The 18,758-nt window shown below is 46.2% G+C and overlaps 1 protein-coding gene across 6 annotated transcripts; it reads left to right on the top strand.

The window, feature by feature from the left end:
- The first annotated feature begins 2,057 nt into the window (after nucleotides 1–2,057).
- brd2b (bromodomain containing 2b) lies at nucleotides 2,058–12,957 on the top strand. 6 transcript variants are annotated; one of them, XM_010889842.4, is made up of 12 exons: nucleotides 2,058–2,213; nucleotides 3,923–4,214; nucleotides 4,394–4,531; nucleotides 4,712–4,862; nucleotides 5,436–5,593; nucleotides 5,697–6,206; nucleotides 6,369–6,497; nucleotides 6,591–6,854; nucleotides 7,380–7,654; nucleotides 10,928–11,259; nucleotides 11,395–11,526; nucleotides 11,807–12,957. In XM_010889842.4, exons 2-12 carry the CDS (start codon nucleotides 3,960–3,962, stop codon nucleotides 11,932–11,934), a joined length of 2,472 nt encoding a protein of 823 aa, XP_010888144.2. In that variant the 5' UTR covers nucleotides 2,058–2,213; nucleotides 3,923–3,959; the 3' UTR covers nucleotides 11,935–12,957. The 6 variants fall into 6 exon arrangements, with proteins under 6 accessions (XP_010888144.2, XP_010888142.2, XP_010888139.2 ...); XM_010889840.3 differs by lacking the exon at nucleotides 2,058–2,213 and adding an exon at nucleotides 2,239–2,371 and having other exon boundaries at nucleotides 3,926–4,214; nucleotides 6,591–6,842; XM_010889837.4 differs by lacking the exon at nucleotides 2,058–2,213 and adding an exon at nucleotides 2,239–2,371 and having other exon boundaries at nucleotides 3,926–4,214.
- Nucleotides 12,958–18,758: the final 5,801 nt, after the last annotated feature.

Raw genomic sequence — 18,758 nt, 5'->3', positions numbered from 1 at the left:
ATTTTATAAGAGGGGCCTAACTTTCAGTGAAACAAACTGATTGCTTCATAAAGTTCTCATTATACCCCAAAAAACGATTCAATATCAGTCTCTCTGTCCCTCAGCAAGTTTTATTTTCAACAACAGCTCCTTTACATCAACTAAGCAAGTAGAGGCGAGGAGAGTCGAGCCGGTACCATGCAGTGGAAAAGCGCCATATGTACATTGTAGCAGCTGGCGGTAATGTCGCTTACAATTTCACCTGGATCTACTTCAACTATTGGCTGAAGGATTAACCAAGAGTGGACAGTAGCAAGATGTCCAGTGGCCTGAACTCATTCCCCAACAGTCCCAGCTCTCTCACCATGCTATAACATAACTTAATTTGGGCTAATGGCTTCAATCTGAACACAAGACGTGGTAATTGTCTGCATTTCACCCTTCCCAGTATAGAGGGTGTCAATTAGCATAACAATGAGAATGGCTGAACTGCATTTACATTTACTTTTTTATTATTTAGCAGACGCTCTTATCCAGGGAGCTTCCAAGCACTCGCCCCAACCACTTTCCCCAGGGGAATCCTTATCTAGACCGGATGCAGTTTTGATTTCCATCTTAAGTGCCGGTCCAATTTACAAAAGCTGAACCCTGGGCCACTGATTTAGCTTGAAGGGATTAGCGAACAACTCAGTAAATGCAAAACTGTAGTCCTGTGTCTACAGCCGGGTAGCCGCGAAGTGACAAACTGAATAAATACGACTACATTTCTGTCAGACCCAGACCTCATTGTTCAGACTCCATGTGAGGGGTGTAGTTTGTGAAATCTGTAATGACATAACTAACTCCAATCCACACTATCCCTTGCTTGGGGAAATGCACTTGCAGGCACACTCAGAAGTGATGATGTATAATGTAATTCAAGGGCTAAGAGTGCAGCTTAAGGAGCTGTCCCAGGTGAATTCTCAAGGGAGAGTTCTAGTATCCAGAGCAACTGACAGAGAAGTGTGGTAGAGAAAACAACAAATATCACAATCGTCGCTAAATGGTAGAATGAAAACGATACCAGGAATTGTGTAGTTGTAATCAGCTACTTGCATATACGTATATTTTAATATTATACAATGTCTCTAGAAGTTCTCTATAATGATGTGTTGATACATTCATGGGTATTACGGACGTGTATATTGTGCTGGCATCCACTGACTCCTTGGGTTTCTCAGGCACAGGAGGGAGAGACACACAACATCTGGCTAATGAGCTCTCTTTTCTACACCAGATTCCTTCAGATGTCTGCGGTGGGCCCAAGTGGGCCTCCAGGGCATTTCTTTAAGACCACCTGAGGTACATCAAACAACCCATGAGAGGAACACCTGGACGGTCACAGACGCACTAATGCCACAGAGAATGTTTGTATAGGACACCGGAAGAACGCTCTCATTTGGCATAGCCATTTTTTGAAAGAATAATAAAGGTGTTTATCTTTGTTAATACTCACCACCTTGTTGTTTGTCTGAATATATGCCTGTAAAATGTTTTTAAGCCTTGAAAATTAAAAAAAAAAACATAAAATGTGATTGTATATTGATACACTGGTTTTAGTGTGTTTTTAACAGAAATGTTTACGTTTTCCATCTCTGCCTTTTCCAGGCGTTTTAAGTTCAATCAGGTATCAGCAATGCCTTGGCAGGGGTAAATTGCCAGAGATACTTAAAAAGGAGGAGATAGGAATTAGTGATAGGTTGTGATACCTGGTTAAATAAAGTTGAAATAAAAGTGACTCAGTTACCACGTTGATTAGCCTAATGAATTTGATAGTGATTCCTATAGCTAAATACTATCTGCTTTCGCAACGAAAATGATTATGAAAGTTCAATGGATTTAGCGTGTTTCCGGTGATGAGCGGATCCTTACTTGTTGACAACATGACACAGCGACGCAGATTACGGTTCGATTTTGAAAGGGCGCTTCTCGCAGCCTTCGTCCGAAACGTGAAAGGCAAAGGAACGGTTATAGAATCCCGGGCAAGATTAATCTAACTCAATCTGTTGTTCACTGTGAGGGTGACGTCACTTCGACATTAACCGCATCCCTTCTAAACATGACTGTCTTCTAGGGTGCGGCATGCTAGCGATGCTAACAGACAGACTGCGTAGTAGCCAACGAGAATCTAGAACCTCGGTGGAGTACCCTATCCGAAGCCAGACCTGACAGGAAGTTCACGGAAACGCCACGTGGTATGTTTATAAAGCGACAGGCGGAAGCTTTTCGGCGCCATTTCATTGCAGAACTGTTCGGCATTCTTCTAGTGGAAACATAACATTGAAAACATTGGAACATAAAAAGAAACCGGATCCATCCTGATGGAAACGGCAATTAACCCGCCTCTTGACAGGTACCATTCGGAACATTGTACTTTTAGCCTCAGATCTGAACGGATTTACAGGCTTGACAATGAATACGAATCGGGACAGAACGGCTAGCCTAGTAAGTTAGCTAGCTAGCTAATAGCTATTCATTGTTGCTAGCTTCTGTAGCTAACATTATTCCTTTCTACGAGTTGACAACGCTAACCCAACCTGTAAGATGAAAATGTGGCGATTTGTTTTGGTCCAACCCTACGGCATTATATATAGAGAGACAGTTAAGATGGATATTGACTTACTGTGTGCTCCCCAGCCTAATGTTAGTTACAGTACTCAATATCGTGACAGTCGGTAGTACTCGGTAGGTAATTGTTTGCAATCGGCTGTGATGAACCGCTTCATTGAGCGGCACTGCGACACCGCCATTTTCCTACCATACGTCTTATGTCCAAGACATAAACTACTTAGCCATTTGGTTTGCGATTTATTTCTACGTCACCCAGTCAACCTAAGCCCGGGTGTTTCCTTTCTGGTATTCGTCAGCTAACATTAGATCTGTATGGTTGGTTGAGTAGCTAGCTAGCTTCTGTTGTTTACAAAGTGGCGGTTCACAACCAGCTGCAGCCATGAGCTAGCCAAGTAAGCGTTCCTAGAAATTAACTGGGTTCACAAATGAGCTAACAACGGCTGATGTGATAGTTGTGTTAGAGCCACAGACGTATTTAGTTAGTTAAGTTTTGACGTCCTGAGGCTGTTTTGGCATCGCGGTGTTTACAAACACAAAAAAGGCGGGGCGGATATACGGACACACAAGATCTTACAATCCCTTCCGGCAGAAAATCTTGATAAAGAAAATTATTTAAACGATTTACAATCAGACTAAATAATGCGATTGAGTATTGGTTATTACCGGTAAACAAACCATAGCTAGTTCAACCCAACGAATATACTTTGGACAGCTGTAGGCTAAATCTAACCAAACTAGTGTGTAGGTAACGTGTCTCCCGTACATTTTAGCTATTCGTCTTTTTTGACTGTTATCAAGGAACAATACATAAGCATTTCTAGCTGTGTTTTTTAGCTTCTGAGATAATTATCTCACGAGCTTTGCCTTCCTCCCTGTGTTGTGGTACTAGTCACGTGGGTGCAATGCTGAGGGAGAAATGAGAGGTCTGAGGGAGGAAGGAGTAAAGACCGAGAAAAGAGGGGGAGCTGTCAAGTTTATACAGTTCAAACACTGTTACTAGCTTCATCTTCCCAAGGGCTGTACTGTAGCGTTTCCTTGCAAACACCAGGCTTTCCCATCAGGGGATCTGTGTCCCCCATAGTTGCCGGGGCTGTGCCAAAAGTGTCAGTCTATTGATAGAATCCTCATTGCCCTGGTGATGAAAAAGATGGGGCATTGCCTGTTTTAGTCCAGAAAGAAAAGTGTAGTCTAGAGGTTTTGAAACACCAGAGCTGACGAATACATTTCCTATACAAATTAGTTTCCTGAGGTGTTTTTCTCTTCTCTTCCAATCCCCATCTCTCTGCCCGCCTCCTGTCTGGTCTCTCCCATGTGTTCCGCTCCTCCTGGACAGCAGCTCTCTGGGAGTCGGGGGGCTGTCTGCTGGCGGGATGGAGCACCACACCTCGGGGCCGGGGAAGCGCATGCGAAAGCCCTCGCTGCTGTACGAAGGCTTCGAAAGCCCCCAGCTGCCACACGCGCCGCCCCCTCCCCCCGTCCAGCCCCCTGTGAGAGACCCTGGCCGACAGGGTCGCATGACCAACCAGCTGCAGTTCCTCCAGAAGGCCATGATGAAGTCCCTGTGGAGGCACCACTTTGCCTGGCCCTTCCATGAGCCCGTGGACGCCTTCAGACTCAACCTCCCGGTGAGCTCTGCCATTTATTGCGCGTGGATGTCGTCGTTATGGTGTCCCCTGGAGTCCCATTCATTTCCACAGTTATTGCACACACTGTTTTCAATGCAGCAGGTTTTTAGAAGGCCAAATAGGTGATGCTGTAGTCTCAACCTGTTTTTTTAACCCGTTTTCCATACTTTCTCTTCTAGGACTATCACAAGATCATCAAACAACCCATGGACATGGGCACCATCAAGAAGCGCCTAGAGAACAACTACTACCGCAGCGCCAGCGAGTGCATGCAGGACTTCAACACCATGTTCACCAACTGTTACATCTACAATAAGGTATCACTATAACACACATTCATAGGCTAACGCATTGCTGACAGCTGAGCATTGAACAACTTCCCTTTGTAGAATGTATCACGAGGCCTTTCCATATCCACGGCCACTATCTGTGTGGTTAACTGCGCTATCAACTGGACCCTGATTCTTAAGTTCAGCTGGCCTTGTTTCCCCTGCTAGCCTACAGATGACATAGTGCTGATGGCTCAGTCCCTGGAGAAGGTGTTCCTGCAGAAGGTCGCACAGATGCCCCAGGAGGAGATTGAGCTGCCCCCTCCAGCCCCCAGGGGGAAGCCAGGCAAACCTGGCAGAGGAGGCCGCAAGGCAAACGGTGAGTCACATTCTCGGGATTCGGTGGCGGGAAATGCTGGAAAGATGATGTTTGCAGATATTCAGTGTATGTTTTCCTTAAGGGGTTCACGTGTACAAACCCTGTTTTGATGCAGTAACAAGGCAAAGAAACATGTCTTGTGGCAGATGGCTCAGAGCTTTGACCTTCTCTGTCCCTCTTCTCAGTGTTTGGCCAGTTTGTCAGGGTTTAGGAGTGGGTGGAGGAGTTTAGGAATTCAACTGTATTTTCATATACTACTACATTTTAGGTCAAATCAAATTGTATTGATAAAATAGAATAACATTGATAAGAGTAGTGACACGGAAATAAAATCTGGTGGTTAGGGAACCGATTGGGGGAGGAAACTCTACAATGAGAGGTTGGGGTACAATTATGTCTGGGCTCATCTTTTGACTGCCTTTATAGTTAAACTAATAGAATTAAACGAGCGTACTGCATTAAAAGGCCTTTTAAAAGTGACGACGTAGAGAAATAGTGAAGATTGAGTGTGCGGTCTTCCTCCCTGGCCCCCGTTGTGGCTGTGTTCCTGACGTTGTCCCCTCTGCTCCTCAGTGTCAAAGGCTCACCAGGTCCCGGCCGTGTCACAGTCGGCCTACTCCCCCTCCTCCTCAGACACGGGCGACTCGGACGCCCCCCCTCAAACCATGCTCCCCAAGAGCCTGCCCCCCGCGCAACTACTGAGCCTGCCCCCCACGCAGCCCACGGCGAAGGTACCATGAGCCCGCTCCAAAAAAAAAACCTGAGTGGGGCACGTAGCGATGCATGTAGGCGTGGTCACCCAGAATGCCAAACTGTCTGTCTCTGTCTGTGCAGAAGAAGGGGGTGAAGCGGAAGGCGGACACCACCACACCCTCCACCACCATGACCATGCCGCTGGCCGTGGGCGGAGGCCGCATGGTGGGCCTGGGGAAGGGAGGCCACGGTCAAGGGCTGAGCCACGACCCCTCCGCCCTCTCCCTGTCCTCCATGGGCGGCATGGACCCGCCCCCCAGCCTTGTTCGAGGGCCCATGGGCCCCGGGGGCCCGGTCCTCCTCCAGCCCATGATGGCCGGGGGAGGGAAGATCCTGGCCAGGCGCGGCGGCAGCGGGCGTCCCATCAAGCCGCCGAAGAAGGACCTGCCGGACTCGGTGCAGCCTCAGGCGCCGCGGAGGGCCAAGCTAAGCCAGCAGCTGCGCTACTGCAACGGCGTGCTGAAGGACCTGCTGTCCAAGAAGCACGCGGCCTACGCCTGGCCCTTCTACAAGCCCGTGGACGCCTCGGCCCTCGGCCTGCACGACTACCACGACATCATCAAGTGCCCCATGGACCTCAGCCTCATCAAGGTCAGCTCGCCGCCGGGCAACGTGGCGCCCCGGACCACCACCGAATGATCAATATTAACCAATGTGGATGCCTGTATTTAATCTGAGGAGGACTCTCCTTCATCCGTTAGGGGATTAACCTTTCTCCTCTCTGACTCCCGTGTTCTTTCTCTCTCCTTTCAGAGGAAAATGGACAACCGGGAGTACAGGGACGCGCAGCAGTTTTCCGCCGATGTCCGACTCATGTTCTCCAACTGCTACAAGTACAACCCCCCGGACCACGACGTCGTCGGCATGGCCCGCAAACTGCAGGTCAGCTGGCCTGGGATTGAACGGGGACGGGGAGTGTGTTGAAGGGACGGGACGGCTCTCTCACGCTGTCTGTTTCCCCGTGTGTCCGCGCAGGACGTGTTCGAGTTCCGCTTCGCCAAGATGCCAGACGAGCCCGTCCAGCAGGCTCCTCCCAGGTCCCGCGGCGTGGCTGGTGGCAGCATGGGCTCTCACGCCCACGGGGTCGGGGACTCCTCGTCCTCGTCGTCATCCTCGTCCTCGTCTTCCTCGTCGTCAGAGAGCGAGCCCAGCAGCGAGAGCGAGAGCAGCCCCAGCTCGGACAGCGAGGAGGAGCGAGCGCACCGCCTGGCCGAGTTACAGGACCAGGTGTGTACACAGGTAGACTCAACCGTCCGCTCACCGCCCACACGCGCACCCACACACACACACACGCGCACCCACACACACACACACGCGCACCCACACACACACACACACACACACACACACACACACACACACACACACACACGCCCCCCACCTAACCTTACACAGGTAGACTCAATGGTCTGTTCACTTCAAAGCCATGCAGTCATCTAACCTTGTTATAGTTGTCTTATCTGGAACACTGTGGTCATGATTGTTAATCCTTGACTTCAGCCTAATATGCATTAACACGTCTCATTTGGTTAACATACTTGTGCGTGTCATTACATAAACCACCTACTGTAGACGTCCACTGCTTCACTGTGAGATCATAGAAAATGATTAAAATGTCCTTTTAATTGTGACGGATCACTGTTTAGAGCCAACATTAAAATGGTAAATGAAGTGATACTGGATGATTAATCACTGCATCCCAGTGATGGCGCATGTCAGATGTAGTTGTCCGGTTGAAGACTCCACCTCTGCCCTCCCCAACAGCTTAGGGCTGTGCATGAGCAGCTGGCCGCCCTCTCCCAGGGCCCCATCGTCAAGAACAAGAAGAAGAGGGAGAAGAAAGACAAGAAGGAGAAGAAGAAAAAGAAGAAGCCCGAAAAGCGAAGCAGAGGACGGCCCAGCGCCGGGGTAGTGGGTGAGGACTGGGAGATGCCCACCGCCAAGCCCGTAAAGACACCAAAGACCAAGTCCAGCAGCAGGGGTGCAGGCCCCGCCTCCACGCAGGGCAAGAGAGGCCCGGGCCGGAAGAAGGGCAGCAAGTAAGTGAACAGACCTCAGACAGTACCCCTCTGTCTCCTGACGCTCAGTGCCTTTTCTTACTTCCCATTTGGGTAATTATTACAGTCCATGTCAAACTTCTTATTCAAGTGTTATTTTTTTACTCATTGTACCTCATTGTTGAATAGTGAAGACATCAAAGCTAAAATGAAATTATTTAGCAACCAAAAAAGTGTATCTTCATTTCATGTCTGTGCTGTAGTAGGCCATATTAAGAAGACCATCATGATGTCTGTACTGTAGTAGGCCATATTAAGAAGACCATCATGATGTCTGTACTGTAGTAGGCCATATTAAGGAGACCATCATGATGTCTGTACTGTAGTAGGCCATATTAAGGAGACCATCATGATGTCTGTACTGTAGTAGGCCATATTAAGGAGACCATCATGATGTCTGTACTGTAGTAGGCCATATTAAGAAGACCATCATGATGTCTGTACTGTAGTAGGCCATATTAAGAAGACCATCATGATGTCTGTACTGTAGTAGGCCATATTAAGGAGACCATCATGATGTCTGTACTGTAGTAGGCCATATTAAGGAGACCATCATGATGTCTGTACTGTAGCAGGCCATATTAAGAAGACCATCATGATGTCTGTACTGTAGTAGGCCATATTAAGAAGACCATCATGATGTCTGTACTGTAGTAGGCCATATTAAGGAGACCATCATGATGTCTGTACTGTAGTAGGCCATATTAAGAAGACCATCATGATGTCTGTACTGTAGTAGGCCATATTAAGGAGACCATCATGATGTCTGTACTGTAGTAGGCCATATTAAGGAGACCATCATGATGTCTGTACTGTAGTAGGCCATATTAAGGAGACCATCATGATGTCTGTACTGTAGTAGGCCATATTAAGGAGACCATCATGATGTCTGTACTGTAGTAGGCCATATTAAGGAGACCATCATGATGTCTGTACTGTAGTAGGCCATATTAAGGAGACCATCATGATGTCTGTACTGTAGTAGGCCATATTAAGGAGACCATCATGATGTCTGTACTGTAGTAGGCCATATTAAGGAGACCATCATGATGTCTGTACTGTAGTAGGCCATATTAAGGAGACCATCATGATGTCTGTACTGTAGTAGGCCATATTAAGGAGACCATCATGATGTCTGTACTGTAGTAGGCCATATTAAGGAGACCATCATGATGTCTGTACTGTAGTAGGCCATATTAAGGAGACCATCATGATGTCTGTACTGTAGTAGGCCATATTAAGAAGACCATCATGATGTCTGTACTGTAGTAGGCCATATTAAGAAGACCATCATGATGTCTGTACTGTAGTAGGTCATATTAAGAAGACAATCATGATGTCTGTACTCTAGTAGGCCATATTAAGAAGACCATCATGATGTCTGTACTGTAGTAGTCTATATTAAGACCATCATGATGTCTGTACTGTAGTAGTCTATATTAAGACCATCATGATGTCTGTACTGTAGTAGGCCATATTAAGGAGACCATCATGATGTCTGTACTGTAGTAGTCTATATTAAGAAGACCATCATGATGTCTGTACTGTAGTAGTCTATATTAAGAAGACCATCATGATGTCTGTACTGTAGTAGGCCATATTAAGAAGACCATCATGATGTCTATATTAAGAAGACCATCATGATGTCTGTACTTTAGTAGGCCATATTAAGAAGACCATCATGATGTCTGTACTCTAGTAGGCCATATTAAGAAGACCATCATGATGTCTGTACTGTAGTAGTCTATATTAAGAAGACCATCATGATGTCTGTACTGTAGTAGTCTATATTAAGAAGACCATGATGTCTGTACTGTAGTAGGCCATATTAAGAAGACCATCATGATGTCTATATTAAGAAGACCATCATGATGTCTGTACTTTAGTAGGCCATATTAAGAAGACCATCATGATGTCTATATTAAGAAGACCATCATGATGTCTGTACTATAGTAGGCCATATTAAGAAGACCATCATGATGTCTGTACTGTAGTAGTCTATATTAAGAAGACCATCATGATGTCTGTACTGTAGTAGGCCATATTAAGAAGACCATCATGATGTCTGTACTGTAGTAGGCCATAATAAGAAGACCATCATGATGTCTGTACTTTAGTAGCCCATATTAAGCCACGGAAAGCTAAAATAGGCAAAGAGAAACAACAGTCCATTAATAGACTGACCTTCATGTCTTAAAGTATTCTGGAAAATTTCAAGGAACGTTTCTTCAAGTGTTGCAGCAAAAACCATCCAGCGCTCTTCTTACCTCTGCTGTGGAGTATGAGTTCATTAGAGTAACCAGCCTCACTTTGCAGCCCAAATAAATGCTTCACCGAGTTCAAGCCACAGACACATCTCAACATCCACTGTTCAGAGGAGACTCTGTGAATCAGGCCTACATGGTATAACTGTTGAACAGGAACCACTACTGAAGGATTCCAAGAGACTTAGTGTTTTTCAACCAGACATTGAAGGGCTATTTGACCAGGGAGAGTGATGGTGCTGCGTCAGATGACCTGGCCTCCACAATCACCAGACCTCGATCCAAGTGAGATGTTTTGGGATGTTTGACCGTGGAGTGAGGGAAAATGCAGCCTCAAGTGCTCAGCATATGTGGGGACCTGTTGTAGAAGCATTCCTGGTGAATACTTCATGAAGCTGGTTGAGAGGAATCAGAGAATGCAAAGCTGTTATCAAGGCAAAGGGTGGCTACTTTGACGAAAGTGTAATATAAATGTTTTAAACACTTTGTTTTGGTTGCTACATGATTCCATATGTGTCATTTCATAGTTTTAAGGTCTTCTATTCTGTGAGAAATGGCAACATGATGAAATGCTTTTAAATGAGTTGGTGTCTGGATGTTAGACTGGTACATTATGTACCTATACAAAGTTGTCTCTCCTGTGGGGCAAGTTGTCCTCTGGCTGTTGTCTTCACAGTACAGTGTGTCTGGTCCCAAGAAAACATCATTAATGTACCATATTTTAATTAATGCTGTTCACAAACAACACTTTCTGAAACAGAGCTTTTACTGGTCTTGTAGATCCATAATAGATAAAATACAATGCTGAGTACCAAACCCGACTCAGTGAGGGATTGGGACCAAAAGGAAAATGAAAGTTTGGAACAACAACCCAGAGGAGGGTGTGATCAGAGAAATGCTGTGCGGTTTTCTCTGTACCATCATCTTCTTACTTTTGAATGTGACCTTTGTCTCTAGTTCCGCACAATGACCTCTGTCTGCCCCCCACCAGGAACACCAAGAAGCCTCAGGCTGCGACCCCTGCCATGCCCTACTACGCCCCGCCCGCCTCCTCCCTGCTGCCCCACTACGACTCTGAGGAGGAGGAGGAGACGGCGCCCATGTCGTACGACGAGAAGCGCCAGCTGAGCCTGGACATCAACAAGCTGCCGGGCGAGAAGCTGGGCCGCGTCGTCCACATCATCCAGGCCCGCGAGCCATCGCTGCGCGATACCAACCCGGAGGAGATCGAGATCGACTTCGAGACGCTCAAGCCGTCGACGCTGCGTGAGCTGGAGCGCTACGTCATGACCTGTCTGAGGAAGAAGCCCCGCAAGCCCTATGGTTAGTGGCCGGCTGCGGTTGGTAGATGCTACTGTGGTGATATTGATAAATGTTGGGGTCCTGCTAGAGGCATCTGAAAGCTACCAGGCTTCCCCTGTGGAGTGTGATCTCATGCCTGTTCTCTGCTCCGAACAGTGAAGAAAGGCGGCGGCGGCGGTGGCAAGTCCAGAGAGGAGCTGGCCCTGGAGAAGAAGAGGGAGCTGGAGAGGAGGCTGCAGGACGTTAGTGGACAGCTCAACTCTGCCAAGAAACCCCAGAAACCCAAGGGTGAGGAACACGCAAGCGCATACAGACGCCCAATCACGGGCGCACGCACGCACACACAGTGAGGAATGGGAATTTTGGTGCTCTTAAAGTCTTTCCCTACATCCTAGCCCCTGATCCTAAACTAAGGATGGTAAACATTTTTTAGGCTTATGTTTGTGAAGACCAGCCAAAAGGTCCTCCCTTTCCTGAAGTGTCGAGTGCATGCACGCGCCCACATACCCAGGGCTGCAGATGTGGTGTTTAATGTGGAGACAAATGTTGTTCTTGTACCCCTTTTCAGTGGACAAGCCCAGCGGTGTGGAAGCCCACCCCCTGCCCTCACGCCTCAGCGCCAGCAGCTCCAGTTCAGACTCCTCGTCCTCCTCGTCCTCCTCAGGCTCAGACACCAGCGAATCAGACTCGGGTTGACGAGATCGAGCGAACAAGACTGGGAAGGAACCCCGTAGAGCTCAGGGACATGGGGGGGGCGGGGGAGATACGGGCCCAGGACAAGTTCTCCTGGGAGGGCAGAGCGGCCCCCCCCCCCCTCGAACGGCACCCCAGCGCGAACACTCCCTAGAGGAAGCCGATGAGGTTGGACGGACTTGTAGGCAGGCGGAGGAGACGTGAAGGCCACTGAACCCACCCCTGACACTGACATGCCTTGTTCCCACTCCTCCCTGTGTAAATACTTGTAAAATGTATCTACGTTTCTTTTATAAAGAAGAATTTTATGGTGATCCCCCAAAGAGGGAGACTGAGGTGTAATGAATCGGTGGAGAGACGAGCCCTTGCCCAATCTCCACTCTTACAGAGCAACATGATCCACATTCAAGCATGGGGAGGGACGGACGTGTGTATGCAATATGATGGGAACTGTGTTGCTTGACCCTGTCCGTCCCTGTCATCTACGGGGCTGTCGTTGAGTGGGGGGTTAAGGGTTGGTTTTAAGACTGGGCAGTTGCCTCGTTTTCTGTCAAGTCTTAGCTGCAGTCGCACAGTTTTATTTTTTTCCCTTTTGCGTCTTTTCTTGCCGCTAACAGATCAACGTTCAGCTGGACATTAAGTTCAGGGGCACAAGGTATTTTTTAATTTCCATTCCATATGTTACTCTCAGCTGCCAATACAGCTTGTTTTTCTTGACATTGAGATGGTTGTCCTCTGTGTCATGGGGGAAACATTTGTCTGGAGAAGGTACCGGTGTAGTCATACAGTCAAAGCAGTCATGCGGATTAGTCCAGTCTTCAGTTCTAAGCTATTCTGTGAACCTTTTTCATGCTTTGAGCTCACTAAGGGTTCTTATCATGGTACAGTACCAGAATACCAATCACTGGCTGCCGCAGTAATGCCCTCCATTTGTTAGTGTAACCTTTCATTGTGTGATGATGCAACTGGAGGTAACCAGTACAGTGTGATTATCATCTATGATGCTGTATATTACCATGTAGAATATTTTTTTATTCCATTTCATTTCGGGACCCAGGTGAATAGATTGTTTGAGCAGATACACTTGCGGTCAACTTCACTCTTCAGTGTGTCTTATTTCCAGCTAACTGTGAGCTAGATTTTAAAATCACTGAGAAAATATATATATATATATATGCGTATACTGGAGCAGGCATCCTGAGTTGGACATTGGGACCTGTGTGAGACTTTCGTCAGCTGGAAAATGTACAGAAGTCAGGCGGTCTTTTGCTCTCAAGGAAGCTAGTGTTTGTATATACTGTACTGTCTTTCAGTAGCACTGAGTCTTTTTTCCCCATCTTTATTTTCTTTTTCTACTCTATATTTATCTGGATTATTGTGACACTCTGCTCCTTAGTCATATTGTTTTGCCTCCTGGTCGACTGGATTGCTGCCTCAAGCACACCTGTCACTTAAAATTGATATATTAAATAGACCTCTTCTAAAAACAAGTCCTTCATTTGTGATAGGCAAACTGCAGCTATTCTACTGTACTTCTCTGGTGCATAGACTAAGCAGAATGAGGGATGTAGAAAGATTTTTTTGGAGACAATAGATTCAGGAAAACTGTAAGAAATATTGGGGTTATCTAGGTTACAACATTCCTAGGCTGTTTGACACTGTAAAGGTCATGAGTCCACGGTAGAGGGCAGCAGTCAGACAGCCTATTCCTGAGGTTTTCTGTAGGTTGAAGCACATGTTGGGAAAGTCAAAGGGGCACTACAGTCACATGATCATCTATCTGAAATCTCTTCCCAGCTGAAAAGTCCCATCTTGCAAACAATTCATTGGTTTCCAAAACAAAATGATTACAACTAGTACACTGATCTGAGGTATATTAAATGAGCATTTTATGGTAGAATCGTGACACTATTTAGTGCTGAAGTATGATGACACCAAGATAACTACCATGTACAATCCACAGGATATCGTGGTCTTGCAGGAGACGTGTAGGTCTAAAATAAAATGTGACTCATGATTTTCAATCGCACCATTAACAATATCTACTTTGTAACAACCAAGCTATGATAGTGGGATAGCTCAAGAGATCATTTGGATTTCAGTCATTTGTACACAAAAAATATTTAGAGTGCTAAAATTTTTTAAGGGAACACGTATTCATCCCAGTATAACACCAAGTCTATTAAACTTCAGGGATATGAATCTGTCCAGTTAGAACACATAAGCGATTTAATCAATGTCGCCTGTGTTCGTGCAAAGGAAAGCGACAACAGGTGCACTGGAGAGGCAACAGCATGACAATCCCCAAACAGGAAATGTTTTTGCAGGTGGTGACTACAGACAATTGCGCTCTCCTTATCTTTCTTGACATATGCTTCTGTAGTTTAGCATTTTGTTAGTGTCCTTATCAGTACCGGAAGCATGAGTCGGTACCCACAGCCCACTGAGTTTGCACAGGTAGCTCCTCCAGGATGGCACATCCATATGTGCTGGCTCAAGAAGGTTTGCTGTGTCTCCCAGTACAGACTCAAGAGCATGGAGGAGATACCCGGAGATAGGCCGTTACATGAGGAGAGCTGGACAGGGCAGTAGAAGGGCACGAACCCAGCAGCCGGACCTGTATCTGCTCCTTTGTGCGAGGAGGAACAAGAGTACTGCCAGAGCCCTACATAAAGACCTCCAGCGTGTTACAGGGGGGATATTTCTGACCAAACAGTCAGAAACAGACTCCACGAGGGTGGCATGAGGGCCTTACGTCCTCTGGTCGGACCTGTTCTCACAGCCCAGCAGCATGCAGCTCGATTGGCATTCACCAGAGAACACCAGAATTGACAGGTCTGGCATTGGCGTCCTGTTCTCTATCCTTGGAGGGTTGCACAGACCTTGACGTGCTAGCCAACGTTATCCTGACTGCTGTTATGTACTGGGATGAAATCCTCAGACCCATCGTCAGATCCTATGCTGGTGCAGAGGACCCTGGGTTCCTCCTGGTGCAGGACAATGCCTGGCCTCATGTGGCGAGTGTGTAGGCAGTTCCTGGATGATGAAAGCACTGATGCTATTGAGTGGCCCTCACGTTTCCCAGACCTGAATCCAATTGAGAACCTCTGGGATGTTATGAATTGGTGCACCCGACGCCACATACTGTCCAGGAGCTCACTGATGCCCTGATCCAGGTCTGGGAGGAGATCCCCCAGGACACCATCTGTCGTCTCATCAGGAGCATGCCCAGATGTTTTCGGGAGTGCAAACAGGCACATGGGGGCCATACACACTACTGAGCAGGCATGTGCAAAGGGGGGGGGGGGCACAGCCCCTGCCCCTCTGCCCTGCCATTGACAAAGTTGTTTTTAAGAATATCGTGTTTTTCTAAACACAACCACAGAGTATGTAGTGACATGGCCACCCAAGTGAAAAATGGCCACCCACGTGAAAAACAGAACACCCCTCTCCTTCCAAATGGTTCTGGCTAACTTGAAACTTACTGCGCGTCCCGTATTTATTGCGTGGCCCACTGACTGGTTAGCTCATATAATCGCCGTTAAACATCAACAAAGAAGAACCATGGTTAGCTCATAATTCAAGTGCCTTGGCTAGATGAGTCTACTGCAGCTACATGACATTACATTGGTTATCAACATACGATAATATAACAATCCCACCCTTCTGGAAGGCTTGCTGAGGACCTGGACGACTGCACTCTGTCCCTAACCACGGCTGACGTGAGGAGAGCTTTTAAAAAAGTGAACCCTCGGCAATGTTCCCTCCTTTGTCACCAGGGCCAGATGGGATTCCAGGCCGTGTCCTCAGGTCCTCACGTCGACCAGCTAGCGGAGGTTTTCACCACCATATTCAACCTCTCCCTGTATCTGTCTACAGTCCCATCCTGCTTCCAACTGACCACCATCGTCCCTGTACCGAAGAAACCTTCCATCGCCTGCCTGAATGACTACTGTACTGTAGCACTGACCTCCACCATCATGAAGTGCTTCGGTCGTCTGGTCAGATCCCGCATCTGTTCCACCCTTCTTATCACCTCAGACCCCTTTCAATTTGCACACCGCCCCAACATATCTACGGACGATGCCATTGCCCTGACCACACACACCACCTTCTCCCTCCTGGAAAAAGGCAGCACACATGAGGATGCTGTTCGTGGACTTCTGCTCCGCATTCAACACTTGTGCCTGCTAAGCTTGTTCCTAAGCTCAGGATCCTGGGACTTCATTATTCCCTTTGCAACTGGATCCTGGACTTCCTGACAAGCAGACCATAGGTGGTGAGAATGGGCAACCTCACCTCCTCTGCACTGACACTGAGAACTGGAGCCCCCCAGGGCTGTGTACTCAGTCCCCTCCTGTACTCCCTGTTCATGCATGACTGCGTGGCCACACACAGCTCCAACGTCATCCTTAAATTCCCAACCATCCTGGGTTTCATCCCCAACAATGATGAGACCGAATACAGATAGGAGGTAAGTAACCTGGCTACCTGGTGCCAGGACAACAACCTCTCTCTTAACGTCTGCAAGACTAAGGAGATGATAATGGACTTCAGGACGCCTGGTACCGCAGCTGCTCTGCTGCGGTTTGCAAGGCCCTCCAGAGGGTGGTGAAGTTTGCTTGTCATCAGCTGCCATCTCCTTTCCATGCAAGGCATCTACCATACACAATGCCTTAGGAAAGCACGGAACATCATCAAAGATGTTTTTATGTTCACATTAAAAGTGGAAAAAGTTCTGACATGATTTATCTTTGTCTCATTATTTTACATCACAAAAACCTGGCTTTTTAACAGGGGTGTGTAGACTTTTTATATCCACTGTATATTTGCAAATATAATCATGAATTAAATAAACGATTTTGTTGCAATTAGGTGTATGTTCAGTGTATTAGGTGTATGTTCAGTGTATTAGGTGTATGTTCAGTGTATTGGGTGTATGTTGAGTGTATTGGGTGTATGATGAGTGTATTGGGTGTATGTTCAGTGTATTGGGTGTATGTTCAGTGTATTAGGTGTATGTTCAGTGTTTTGGGTGTATGTTCAGTGTATTGGGTGTATGTTCAGTGTATTAGGTGTATGTTCAGTGTTTTGGGTGTATGTTCAGTGTATTGGGTGTATGTTCAGTGTATTGGGTGTATGTTCAGTGTATTGGGTGTATATTCAGTGTATTGGGTGTATGTTCAGGCTAAGGTGCGGTGGAATTTGTTTTAGGCCAGGAGGTAGACAAGCTAAGGCCCGGGGTGATCATTCCAGCCTAATTGATGTTTTTTGTAGTTATTAAAAGCACTCTAACCCTCTATAAAACGTCTCACAATTTAACCACAATACATAATTATTACAGACCTATAAATGTGTCAATAACAGTGCTTTTCTGGCCAGCAAATAGATTTTGACATACATTTTACATCAAATAAAAATGTCTCCTTGTAATATACAATAAAGTGGTACATAAGAAAGGAAGGAAGCTCAGCTAACTAATTCGGCAGAATCACAGGCACCACCCATTTAATTAGATGGTGCCTGTGCTGCTGCTCATTTACGCAAATGGCCAAACAGCAAATAGTTTGACTGCAACTCAATAAATAAGGCATGCAGACAGGGTCATGTGGTTGTTTGACCAAACATTAAGTTTATGGAAGATGTGTGGCCAAAGAGACTTCGTGGTAAGAATGTTGATGCCAGACATTGGGAATATAGCATCTCAGTTACAGCTGACCTGGGAGGTCCATATACTACATCTCTAGATTTGATGGAGAAATTGTGCGATAAATTTAAAACACCCATTGAGCGATAGTTCTGTAGGCGAAAACACCTTGAGAGAAGTCAAAAGAGAATGGCCAGACTCAGTCAAGCTGACAGGAAGGCCACACATACTCAAATAACCCTTTTTACAACAGGGTTGTGCAGAATGGCATCTAAACCCACAATGTGTCGAAACTTGAAACGAATGGAGGTAAAAATACTAAATAGGTAAACCTAATTTAGTGGCCGGTGAGTGTATGTTTATCAGTATATAATGTTTACAAAGGTGGAAATCATTCTACATCCAGGGGATACAAGAGGTGTTCAAGGTCATTTTTCTCTCATTTTTCATTTGCTTGAACTTTAGATTCATTATAATATTCAGAATGTTGTCTGAAATATAAACATAGCAAAGGACTCTTAAAATATCCCAGCTATCTATAATACCAAACTAGAGAAAGCTACTCATTATGCAAGTCATTTAGAAGGAAAATGGAAATGGTTCCTTCAGTTGCCTTGGGACTGCACATGCACTGCGATAAGAGAAAGTCACTTTACGTGAGGTGTTAGAAAATGAATATTTTTAAATGTGTGTAAAATAACTGATCTGTTTTGATAATGAATACCATTAAAATAAAATAAAAAAACAGTAGTCTCGATTTGTCACATAAAAAACTGTGTAGCCTTGAGGGTCTGACAGGGAGATAGAGTTACCAGGTAAAAGCGTGAGAAGGCAACACACTGTTTGTTTTTATGGTATCAGTTTGGGACTGGGGTTCTGCAAATGATCTTTTAAATCCTTCATATCAAATCAAACAACATGGGTTATATTTCTATTTATGGTAGGATTCTGCCACAGTAGCTGGTGCAAGTTGCTGAGGATAGGAGTTTGCCAACTAACTAAACATGAATATTTTGTCAAAAGAAAGGATAACAAGTCATTAACAGTTCATTTACAGCAGGTGTAAAGCAGTTGCTTTTTAGGTCTCTGTTAGTATTGTTCTTTTTTTATTTGGTGTATCACCTGCCTCTTCCCATGGCTGGACCACAGTGTTGTAAATGATTAATACTGATAACAGTGT

This window comes from Esox lucius, chromosome 20 (genome assembly GCF_011004845.1).
Source record: "Esox lucius isolate fEsoLuc1 chromosome 20, fEsoLuc1.pri, whole genome shotgun sequence".
In the NCBI taxonomy this organism is placed as follows: Eukaryota; Metazoa; Chordata; class Actinopteri; order Esociformes; family Esocidae; genus Esox; species Esox lucius.
Note: the sequence above shows the minus strand (reverse complement) of the source record. Positions and strands in the feature narration are given on the sequence as shown.

Excerpts from the sequence above, each read along its gene's own strand:
- brd2b (XM_010889836.4), top strand. The coding sequence starts at position 2,340 with ATGGAAACGGCAATTAACCCGCCTCTTGACAG. Across the intron at positions 4,532-4,711 it reads ACTGTTACATCTACAATAAG|CCTACAGATGACATAGTGCT; the intron begins GTATCACTATAA and ends TTCCCCTGCTAG. Across the intron at positions 11,260-11,394 it reads GAAGCCCCGCAAGCCCTATG|TGAAGAAAGGCGGCGGCGGC; the intron begins GTTAGTGGCCGG and ends TGCTCCGAACAG.